An 11,792-nucleotide genomic window follows, 5' to 3' on the forward strand; every position below is an offset into this window, starting at 1 on the left:
GGCACCTGCTCCAAGGATCAGGTGATCAGAGCAGGAATTTTGTCCTCTTCTTCCTTTCTGTCATTACCAAAACACACCAGGCTGCAGCAAGTCAGCCTGTTAAAAAGCTGGGCTGCTAAAACACACTGGGATCAAGAGAACAACGGTGTTATTTCAGGCAGCAGAAAAAAGTGCCATGGGAGATTAAACATCTGCGACTGCCAAATCAGTATCGGCAGGACTGAGCCTTGAAACTACAACTCCTGTGCCAGCAACTTCTTTGATGCGCACCATGAACATTTAGGGCACTGAACACGTGCTCAGTGGTAGTGTTTTCATGATCCAAGGTCTTGTTAGGGGGAAAAAACTACCACACAAAGCAGTGAGCCAAGCTCCACAGTAACCTCACAGAGCTATCTACCCCAAAGGAATTAGTCAAGGGTGGCCAGCATCACCCATCAAGTACAGCAGACTGCAGACCCATCTGTGCCCCTTCTCTCTCAAGGAAACCCTCTGCAGCCTGTGCTGCAGCTCCTAACAGAGACACAGCCCACTGGCCTGTTCAGGCCACACTGTCTGGTGTCACCTGTAGCAGTACCTGTAAACATGGCACAGAAATAAGGGCTGCAGGCTGCCAGCACCACCCGGTGAGCCTCCATCTCCACGGTCTCGGCCACAATCACCACATCGCACAGGAGCCGCTTGCTGGGGAAACACCAGAGAAGACAAAGATCATTTCAGAACTCCCTGTCAGGCTAAAAGATACATCACCACAGCCCAAAAAAGTGGAAGACCCATAATTACAAACACAGCACCTGAGCTTCTGCCAAATCCCAGGGGAAGGTCCTCTAATGCTTCAGTACCAGCTCCTATCACTGTTTGCCTACACAGCAACGCCGGAATCCTCCTGAGGCTGCAGCCCTGCCTGTGCTTCTGCTTTTCCCAGGGGAAAAAAAAAACCTGGAAGCCAAATGAGGCATACATGCTGCTCAAAGAACAAAGGACAAGCAGCTCCTTCACCTCTCAAACAAGCAGGGCTTGGAGGAGGCACAGAAGAGCTTAAAGATTTGGGCACTACCTGGGGACAAGAAATAGCCATGCAAGGGAACACCAGCATCACTTCTGTCTTTCCACAGGGAAAAGGTGCAGTGGCAAATGAAGTGATTTCTGTACTTCCTTCCATGCTTGTCACAACAGAAAGTGGCCACCAAAATATGTCCAAAAATTAGAGATAAAATAATTGTGCAGAGGCTGCCTCACCCATCTGCCAGAGCAGAGGTACCAATCGCTGCAGTTTATCCATGGGCCTGAGGACTTCATCTACCTCATGAATTAGTCTGGGATTAAGAGTCACTGGGATAAAGAATGGGGTTCCAGAGAGAAACAGAAAAAAAACACCCTTGTAAGCTCCCCCACTGACTCATTGTAGAGCTTTGGAAAAGTCACTTCATTAAGGAGTGACCTTTTCTGCTCGCCCCACGTCTGTCCTTTGAGGATTCATTAGTTAATGTTTGCACAGAGCTCCGCAGATGCCGACAGCAAGAAGTGCTCAGCCTCCCAATAAGTTGGTTTAAGATGCTTAAGCATACAAATGCAAACTAAGGGTGTTCTTTTCAAATGTCAAGCCCAAAAAAGGATCAGTCCTGTAAATCTAGATGTTGCCTTCTCTTTGGAAATACTTATCTCCACACTGAACTTCGTCTTTAGGAAACTGCATTATCAAATAAACATACACAGAGCTTCTAATGGACCAGCTATGTCTCTTCTTCTCCATGTATTGAAATATGTGAAAAAACAGCTGGGAAATGGAGGGTTATAGTTGGAATACAGAAGAAAGTAGGAACTGGCAGTCTGTACCTTACATTTATTCCAGTTTGGAAGGGGGAAGGGCAATGAGGAGACCTCTTTAAGAGCCTCTTAATGGAAGCTTCCTCATTTCTTTTAGCTTATGTAAAAGGTGCTCTGCTCAATTCCATTTTGGGCTATAGTAATCTAAAGTACCACTCATAAAATTAATTTCAGCTACATTTGCCAACTAAAAGCCTAAGGACATGGTTTAGTGGTGGCCTTGGCAGTGCTGGGTTAAGGGTTGGACTCAATGATCTTAGAGGTCTTTTCCAACCTAAACAATTCCATGATTCTATATAGTATATAGGTTAAAGGTTTAGCATGATTTTTCTAGACCCTCTGAATGAGATTTCTGGATGCATATGAAGGGAGAAACTATTATTCAAGGCATCTTTAACACTGATTGCTGAGAGCTTAACAGATCCCAAGCTCAGTGCACCTTCAAGAGATGTGAAAACTGTATATTCCACAACAGCAACAGGAGCTAAAAAAAAAAAAAAAAGCAGTACCCAGAAGATGAAAAGATCATACAGGTCCTTAATGGCAGCTTTCATTCTTCTGTATTTTATCTGTTCATATTGCCCAAGATACCTAACCACAGGCACTAAGAAACATTGTCTGTCTCCAGTTATTCCCACTCTGCTTCAATTAACAAAGGAATAATAGTAGCACAATAGATTTCTGAATATATGCTGCACGAAACTTTAGCTTCAGATCCTTTGCTTTCAGTACAAAGAAAGGACCAGAAGGATGCCAGTTAAAAAAAAAAAAAAAATTACAACATACCCGGCTTCATATAATAGTTACAATATTTCCATTTTGTTCCTATGCAACAGAGAATAGCTGTCAGATATCTGTAGAAGGAAACATTTCCAATCCTTCTCCACACTAAAGAAGTGTGTGTTAGGAAACTACTTAATCCATGCAGAGTGAGCTATTAGAGCATCTTTTGATTACTTGGAGTGTGCAGAAGAGCAGAGGGTGTTTGTTACCTGCTTTCATCACATCCCCTCAACAGTTAGGGAGCACGTACATTCATGTGTGGGACACACATATTTTACATAAGAATTCTTTTTAAAACCAGAAGGGTGAAAAGTCTAATGAATTAGTCAGAGAAATGCTCCCTGAACTTCTGTCTGGTTAGTGGGATAGCAGCCACCAAGAAACAATTCAGGCTGAACCACTGCCACCACCTTGCTGATGTGATGACAGCAGTTTTCAAGGCTGTGTTCACAGATATTTTTTTCAGCCTCTGTTCTCCCTGTACCCACACAGCTGTGTAAAGACCAAGGTGTTCTCTTTTAACTAATATGAGGATTTTTCAATTTGCAAGAAGAGAGCTGACAGTCTTCCTGAGTACTTGCTTTGTTTCACCCCTTACTTTGGAGTGCTGAGCCCAGACTGAGTGATGCTGCTAGTTAAGGAGACTAAGAACAGTACATTAATAATCTTTGGTCTGTAATTATGTGTAGGTGTCTTAAAGTCTGTAATGTTCTATTATTGGGTTTCAGACCCTTATCTCAGTTAAGGATATAGTTTACAGCTGAATTTGCTGTAGGTAATGGAAAAGACTAAATGAATTATCATCTATAAATGAAGGCCATGGCTCAGATAATGTTTTTGGGAAGAAAGAGGTCTGAGACTGGGGAGAGCAGCCCACCACAAAAGGACTATATTTTAGCTTCTTATTTGTGATTAATCCTCCACATGCAACCATTAGCTGTAATAAACATGGCACAGACTATTTTCTACGTCCCTCAATCAGCACAATCCTGCTAAACCAGAGAGGGTGCCCAGTAAGTCAAAAGTGTACCTCCGTAATTCATTCATGACCTTGAAAGCCTTTCTCATGTGAGAGGGATTGACTGTCACTGTCCTCTGGTCCTTTTCATCTTCAGCTGCCTCAGAGGAACGGGAACTCTGCTTAATGCTAAAAACAGGGACAAAAAAAAGGAGCAGAAAGTTTGATTCAATGGCACTTGAAAAAACAAGCATCCTAAAACTGCAGCACAGGGTATTAAGCATGGAGCTACTCACAAGTCAGTCAGTCAGTTTAGGTTCTCTACATGAAGCACATCAAAAAATGCAGCTACTTCTGCATGGATGTTGAAAGCCAACTCAGCCCACATTTCAGCCAGCAGGGAAGAAAAGAAAGAAATGCCAAACACCTGAGGACAAAGCCCAGTCTTACAGGCTTCAGGCCAGGAAAGCAGTATAAGTTGAAATTCAAGCCAGAACATAATTGCCTCACTGAATAGAAATGGACTTCAACACTGGGAACTACAAGAGTACCATGGATTTTTTTTTAACATTCATACCGAGAAAAAGAAGTTTAGCCTTCCATGTCCCATCTGAAAAAGGCAAGCACACAATACATGACTTGTATCTTCTTTAGAGGCAAGTAGAAAAGGGCTATTAAATCTCTCTGCACAGCTTTCAAAGCTTTACTGAAGCTGCTTTCCATTTCAGAAATAGTCTATTTATTGCCACTGAAACATATGGAATGAATTATTAAACCTTCCTAGCAGAAGCACCAGCTCCATAGGTAATGTCAAACCAGAGGCACTCAGCTATGTGCTGTGTTTAACCAGGCCAACAGGTGCCTAAGGCACACACGTGGCCTCATTACTTTGTTGGGAGCATTGGCTCTTTACACACAGCTGACAGCAGGTCAATATCTCCAGCTCCCTGATCTGAGCGCCTGTGAAATCACTCAGAGCTAAAGGCTCCCACCTGAGAAAGGAGCAGCACTTTGAGGCAGGTCCCTGTTCTGCTCAGTCCATGGCTCACCCCTCAAACCCTGGCAGGCAAAGGCAAACAAGACAAGTCAAGGAGGGCTGTCCTTGTCTAAAGCCAGCTCCAAGAGAATGGCAGATCTCAGGAGGCAACTCCATTGCCCCATGTGCCTGACTGGAGACCTTCTCAGAGCTTTTCCTTCCAAGGGACAGTCTCCTTCACCTTTGTCCCCTCCTCCCTACCACCTTAGTTGGGCTGGCATGATAAAAAAGGCTGAACTGGGCTAAACCAGCAGCCTGGAGAACCCAGCATCCTGGCTCTCTGGTGACCAGAGGGTGATGGCTGAAGGAGGGCACAGAGCAGGGAAGTGTGGAAGGATCCTTCCCACAACACCCTGTCAGCTCCTGTCAAGGTGTGCATTGCATGCACATGTATCTCTATACACAAGCACACTTACACACACTGACTTTCCCTTTGAAAAACACATCATTCACTATTTACAACCCCTGGCAGTGTGAAGCCCTGGCTAACATTACACCCTGCCTGCTCCTGGCCAGTGGCTGTCACCACACCGTGTCCCTTGACAGCACACAAAGCTCTCTGCCCCCCAGCAGCCTTTGGTGGGCTGCACTCTCCTTCCTGCAGAGGCCAGAGGCTGAGCAGCAGCCAAGCTGCACACAGCTCAAATCCAGCCTGCATACTGAGCAGCCTCCAGCTTTGTGCCTGAGACAAAGGTTAATGCCAAAAAACAGCCAAGTCCGATTCTTTCACTTTGCGGAGTGAGTGAAATATTTTCAGCCATAAGTGAAGCCACAAGGCTGAGCAGAACATCACTCAGCACATGTCCCAGGGAGGGAGACAACCTCCCAAATTCCGTTACACTCATCATCCAATTAGCTTAGTATGGCTGGATTAAAAGAAGAAAAATCAGAAAGAATTCCTCATGTTAAATGTTCAGTATTCAAGAGACTGGTACCAGGCAACAACACAAACAGCTCTTCTATCCCTGAGGAACACTGAACTCATTCTGTGCCACACCAACTGGCAGAGGTGTTCGTGGCCATGGAGCTGTGCTGGCACTTGGCTCTTCCCCAGCTCTGCACACTCCAGTGAAGAAGCCTCCTTGCTGCAGGGACACAGCCAAACCCAGCTAAGCCTCAGTGCTGGGTCTGTCAAAAGCCCTCATTGAGACTTCAGGCCAGGTGACCACAGCTTTCAACATCCCAGCATAAACCCTTGATTTTTAAACAGCTAAACCTGCCCATGTGGCACCATTGAGGCAAGAAGGGGAAAAAAGGCTCTGCAAGTGCAAGTGACTTCATGGAGCTTTCAGCTCCAAAGCTGGAACACGTACAGGAAGTAAGCAGAGTAAACAAAAAAAGAAAAAAAATTAAAAAGAAAGTGAAACCAAAAGGAGCATCAGGGAGAGCCACTGCCATTGCTCCTGGGGCAGGACAGCTGCATCACCACAGGACACTGCCCTGGCCAGCCTCACAGACACCTCAGGGACCCAAAACCAAGCCATGCACACAGAAACCATGGGGGCTCTTTAATAAGAACAAGCACACTGCTGAGATTTATTTATTAGCTCTCCAGTGCCAGGGACCAAAGATGTTCAAACTTTTCTGCTGGCAAAAAATACAGTTCAAAGAACACAGCAAGTTTCACTGAACACCAAAGTAAATGTCAGGTCAAATGTCAAGCTTTCATAAAGCCTCAACTGCACCAACATTTGTCTGTGTATTTTAAAAGCAAAAAAACTTGCTTCAGGATTTTGGAAGAAGATCAATCAGCTCTTCCTAAAAAGCAGGAAAGGTAAGTTTTTAAAAAACATCCTAAGAGACACCCTCAGCTTAATTAAAAGGGGCAGATTTCAGAATTTGCAAAAGGCTTACCATGATAAAATACTGCAGATTGTCTGGTTGAAAACTTATTTCAAAAAAGATCAAGATATGCTATTTAAAGTTTTTTCCAAGTGACTCATATCAAAAAAACAAATTTGAAGAATTAATGGCTTAGAGCCTTTAACTCATCTCTAAGACTGATTCAGCTACCATAGAATCGTGTTCCAGTAACAGACAGAGGATGATTTTATCTGGGAGAGATATTTTACACTTCCATGCACTTACTCTCAGAGATCACTGACACATTTCCAACATAAAAATTCAAGAACCTGAATGCTCCAAGCAAATCCACCCTGACAGAAAGCAAAAGCTGCCCCTGAGAAGACCAAACCATTACATTTCACAGCCTTTTCTGAGATTTGTCCCCCCACAAGGCTAAGAATTATTACATTTATTACACTGCTGTTATTTTAATGAATTAAAGCAAAGGAGGAATAGGGTCCTCTGATCAAAGATACCAGCCAAGACCAACTGGAGATGGTAGAGCCCCTGCTCCCCATGAGCACAGGGACATTGTCCCCATGTTTGCCAAGCTGATGTCCTACTACAGCAGCCGGACTCGTGAGCAGCTGCCAGGAGCAATTTGTTCTATTCCTGGGCTATCCGAGGCCGTGCACTCAGTGAATGGACAAATGATTTAATTTCCCTGGGCCAGATGAACATCCTCTTTACAGGCACAGCAGGATGCTCCTAAAATGAGCAGAGAGGCTCTTAGTTTCAGACAGTGCCAACCCCGCTGCCCCCTCCTGCGTGGCCTTTCAGTGATGTCCCCAGGTAGAACAAATGAACCCCTATTTGAGAGTCCCCAATTAAGCCAGTGAAGCTAATCACCACCCTGTTGACATCATGTTCCTCCTCTCCAGGACCCCCTAGCAGAGCTGGGCTCAGGTTGCCAGGTTCACAGCCCAGCTCCTGCCCAAGTGTGGTCACCACCCAGCTGACAGGAAGGTATTTTAAAAGCCCATACCCCACTGTTCTGCTGCCCGTGTGTACCAACTGTAAAGTTGGGTTGCCTTAGTTACCAGCAATAATTACAGATGTCTTTGTAGATTATGTGAAAGAATAAAAGCCTTCCTTAGAGATAAACTGTCCCCTGGCAAGATTATTGCCGTGCAGAGAGCTGGTAAACCCCAGGAACAAAAATCCCAGCCCTGCCAAATCCAGTTCTAACACTGGCTTTATGGGAGCCAGGAGTTCACCCTGAAGGAAGGGCAGATCTCAAATGCAGTCTCCTTCAGAGCACAGAAGGGCAAGGTTCTGCTCCTGTTTTTGGGAGAACAGCCTCCAGGCTCAGCTCCTAACCCAACATGAACACCACAGAGCCCCCCTCCACCAGGCTCTCCCACTGGGATGGCACACCAGACATGCCCAGCTCAGCCTCATCCCACTGTGCATCCCTGGAGGGTCTGTGGGAGCTGCTCTCCTCTCCTGCCTCAGCACCACAGGCTGAGCTCTGCTCTCCTGGTTGGTCCCCAACACTGCAGAGCTTCAGCACCACAAGCTGGGCCAAAGACCCAGCCGGGCTCAGAGTCTTGCACGGGCAATCCAATGTCTCTGTAGCAGCTTCATAGCCCTGGATTCACTTAAAAGTGCCTGCTAACCATGAATTTCCAAAGCCTATAGAGCTTCTTTGAGGGATATGTAAGAATCATCACCAGAAAATGTTAATTCTACAGTTTCTGAGAGATTTGGCATCACTCTGCTCTAGAAACATGACAGATACCAAATAGCAGTTAGTAGTCTTCAAAACCTTAATACCTCTACAAAAATCAGTGGAGACCAAAATTAGTCTTAGTTTCAGTCTAAGCACAATTAAAAATCATTTTACTTTAACTGGCCTAATTCTCTGTTTAGAATCAACACCCCAAATCACAGGACAAATACATTATGCCCAATAGTTTTATTCCTCTAGTCAGGCAAACACAGTAAGGAAAACATGTCAGTGTAATGGCATAGTTATAAAAAATCTCAATTTCTGAATTTGTCTTTAGGTACATACAAAGAGATTTAAAAAATTGTGACTGAAGGGATCCACATACTGAACTGGGTTTTGAGAGGATTTCAGAGAAGTGCATTATCATTAAAACATATGGGAGGCAGCATAATGGAAAGGATTATTTTTCTTTTAATAGCAATATTATTTTCCTGTTTTGTTGATTTTTTTCAGTGCCTAGATCAACATGGAGACATTAGCTTAGGAAAACACACAATTGGCATACAGCAGATCCCTAAAAGGGTATTCATATCAAAGAAGACCTCAGGGGAAAGAAGACTTTGGGAACTAGTGATAAGAAAAGTCTTTGCTGACACTAATGAAAACAACACAAAATAACTCAAATATGACAATACCATTTGCTTTCAAAGACAAGTATTGTATTTCTCAGATGCCACAGACTACCTTCACTTAAATATAAAACCACAGGTGTTTTAATATTTTAACAAAAATTAGCATTCCAGAGGTTTTTTCCTATTCAAACTCTTGCAAACTCAGAACCAGAGTATCATGCCTAACTGCAAGCCTTATGCAATTTCTCCATAAAGTAGAAGTACCATCATTTTACTATCAGCACAGCAAAAGAAAAGCAGGATTCTGAAATATTTTATTGCCACATGTGAATGTTTCAGGTTAAATCTCCCATGCCCTCAGGTGCTTCTGCTCATGTGCAATGACATGGGCACATGATACCACTGAGTGTCCTGGGTGTGCAAGTTAACAGGATATTTGAGTCTGGGCAGGCTCAGGACCAGGTCAGAGGTGAAGTGAGCACCAGCAATACAGATCCTCACCAACCACGAAAAGGGAAAATGCAATAATATTAAAAACCAGGGGCAGCTCTGCCATAATGAAAGCCACCAAGTGTAAAATTTGAGGAGCAATCTGCCTAACACAGATCTGAGTTTAAATGGGGGGCAAAAGCCCAGCACCAAGCACAGACTGAGCCCACCAAGCTCATTTCTGAGCACCTCCTCCCAGGACTTGCTCTGAGCAGCCTCAGCACAGCCCCACACACTGTGCCCTTTTAACCAGAAAGCAGGTGAATATTTCCAGCTTTTCTTGCCAAGAGTCAAATCCCACATCATTACTGCCCACAACCAGTTCAGGACCGCCTTCCTCTTCCCAAAAACTAGAAATGAAAGCAGCAATTTGGGTAAGCATTCCTCACTTCCAGAGGCAGAGAACATGCTGATGGGGATAGCCCTTTATGCCTTAAAAACAGATGGTCTGGAAAAAACAGGATAAGGTACAGTCAGGTATTTTCCCGGTGGCTTTTTCACCACTGAATCCTCAGAAAAAGGCCTCGAGTCAAAATGAGACCATTGCTGGTAGCCATCAAAAAAAAAGTAACAAACAACTGTGCCAAGGATGAGCCCAGCCTGGGGTATCAAAACAGCTCTGTTCCATTTCCTCAAACACAGGCTCATTTATACAAATAAAGAGAAAAAAAAAAAAACCAAACAAGAAAAGGAAATCCCATTCCATGAGCTGGCATCTAGCGTGACAAACTAAGATTTCAAGGCACTTGAAATTAATTAATATTTGGATTAATATTCAGAGGTGACTGTTCACACCATTAGGGGAAGCAGAAGCCCTACAATGAGAAACGTGGCAGGATGAAAGGTTTTGCACATTAAATACACAAACAATTGCAACCCTTGAGTCACAGAAGGGTAGAAAGCTGCCCTTTGGAGCTTGGAAAACAACTCCTACAGGCTGCTGTGAATGTTTTCCCTCAACAGAAGGAAAAATTCCACAATTTGGGGGTTGACTCCAGCTTAATTTTCTAATGTATCATATTTAAACAAAATTCCTGTCAAGCCCTGGCATTTAGTCCTACCAGCAGGTCAAGCCCCCTGTCTGTTCCCCCACTCCCTGCAAGGTCACCAGCACAAAAGGAAGCACTCAGCATATCCTGTTCTTAAAAAAATATCGTAAAAAAACCCAGACCAGTTTAATGTTTTGTTTGAAGAAGCACAACTAGCTTCTGGTGTGCAAAAGGCACCTGACAGAGGGGAGCAATGAGGGCAGAGCCAAAACACTGAACATCTCTGGCATCCACGAGGTCCCTGCGCAGAATAATATCTTTTATGGGTTCAGTGGACATTAGGTCGACTCTGTAAACACTTCTTCACGCAGGTTTTGGAGCAAAATATCTGCCTGGCAGGAAATAAAGTCTACACGGCCCGGCTCCCGTGCGAGGGAGGCGCGGGATGCCCCGCACTGCCCGAGCACCGCACAGCGCCCGGCAGGAAAAGCGACCCCAAAGCACCCACGGGCGTTAGGGATTTTCACTCGTGACTCAGAAAAGCTGCGAATATCAGCGACTCGGTCTTGAGCGGAATGCCGAAGTCGGCTGCCTGAGGTTCCAGGCGCAGGCAGGGCACACACACCAGCCCAGCACGTTGTGCCGGTGGGGCGAGCAGCCACTCACCCCCCTGTCCTGCAACCCACCCCCCTGTCCTGCATCTCAGCCCCCTGTCCGGCCCCCTTCCTCCTTGCCCGGCATCCCAGCTCATCCCTGTCCTGCACCTCCATTTGAGCGAACACCCCCCGACCTGCCTCCCTCACGTCCCTAATTACATCCCAAGCACATCGCACGGAAGCCCCTCGGCTGCTCGGCGCGGGGCGAAGCCGCTGTCACCATGACATTGCAACATCCCCGGTCTCGGCAGGCGCCCGTGGCAGGAGGGGTTCATCCCCGCCGGGCTCCCCGCAGCCGCGCCCCGCATTCCTGCGCACAGCCCCGGGAAGGGCATCCCCATCCCGCAGCGCTCCGGGCGCACACAAAGGCTGCCCGCCGGCGGTACCCACCTCTCCTCCTCCATTGTGCGGGGCGGCGGCGGGGCCGGCTCAGCGCCCCGGGCCCGGCATGGCTGCGAGCGGCCGCCCCCGCCGCGGGCCGCTTCCTGCGGGAGCGGAGCGCTGAGCGCTGCGTGCCGGGCGCGCCCCGCCGCTCCGCACCGACTGCCGCCGCTCCGCCGCCGCCGCGCAGCCCCCTCCCCTCCGCGGCGGGGCTTGCCAGCGTCTCCGGGCAACGGCAGCACCGCCCCGCACCGCCCTCCGCACCCCGGGGCCGGCACGGCCCCGCTGCCGCAGCGCAATCGGTCGGGGGCAGCCCCGAGCCGGGCCGGGCCGGGCCGAGCGGGACCCGCCGGCAGCGGCAGCGCCGGCCCCGCGGGGCAGCTCCCGGGCTCCGCATCCATCCCCGCGCACGGCACTGCGCTGCCCGGGACTTGTCCTCCGGGTGGCCCAAACTGCTGCAATCCCTGCGATCTACGGACCGGACAGGAGTTTGAGTGGCTGAACATCCCCAGTGCCGAGGGCAA

At 47.1% G+C, this 11,792-nt stretch overlaps 1 protein-coding gene across 1 annotated transcript in view; it reads right to left on the bottom strand.

Annotated features, from left to right (window-relative positions):
• The window catches only part of KLHL3 (kelch like family member 3), a 45,651-nt gene extending 34,307 nt beyond the window's left edge, over positions 1-11,344 (bottom strand). The window contains exons 1-3 of the mRNA XM_030957636.1: positions 11,278-11,344; positions 3,641-3,757; positions 578-684 (exon numbers count right to left, since the gene is read on the bottom strand). Coding sequence (XP_030813496.1) covers positions 578-684; positions 3,641-3,757; positions 11,278-11,291 — 238 coding nt within the window. The 5' untranslated portion in view covers positions 11,292-11,344. The remainder of the gene's footprint in view (positions 1-577; positions 685-3,640; positions 3,758-11,277) is intronic.
• Between the last annotated feature and the right edge of the window lie 448 nt (positions 11,345-11,792).

Source organism: Camarhynchus parvulus, chromosome 13 (assembly GCF_901933205.1).
Source record: "Camarhynchus parvulus chromosome 13, STF_HiC, whole genome shotgun sequence".
NCBI classification, from domain to species: Eukaryota; Metazoa; Chordata; class Aves; order Passeriformes; family Thraupidae; genus Camarhynchus; species Camarhynchus parvulus.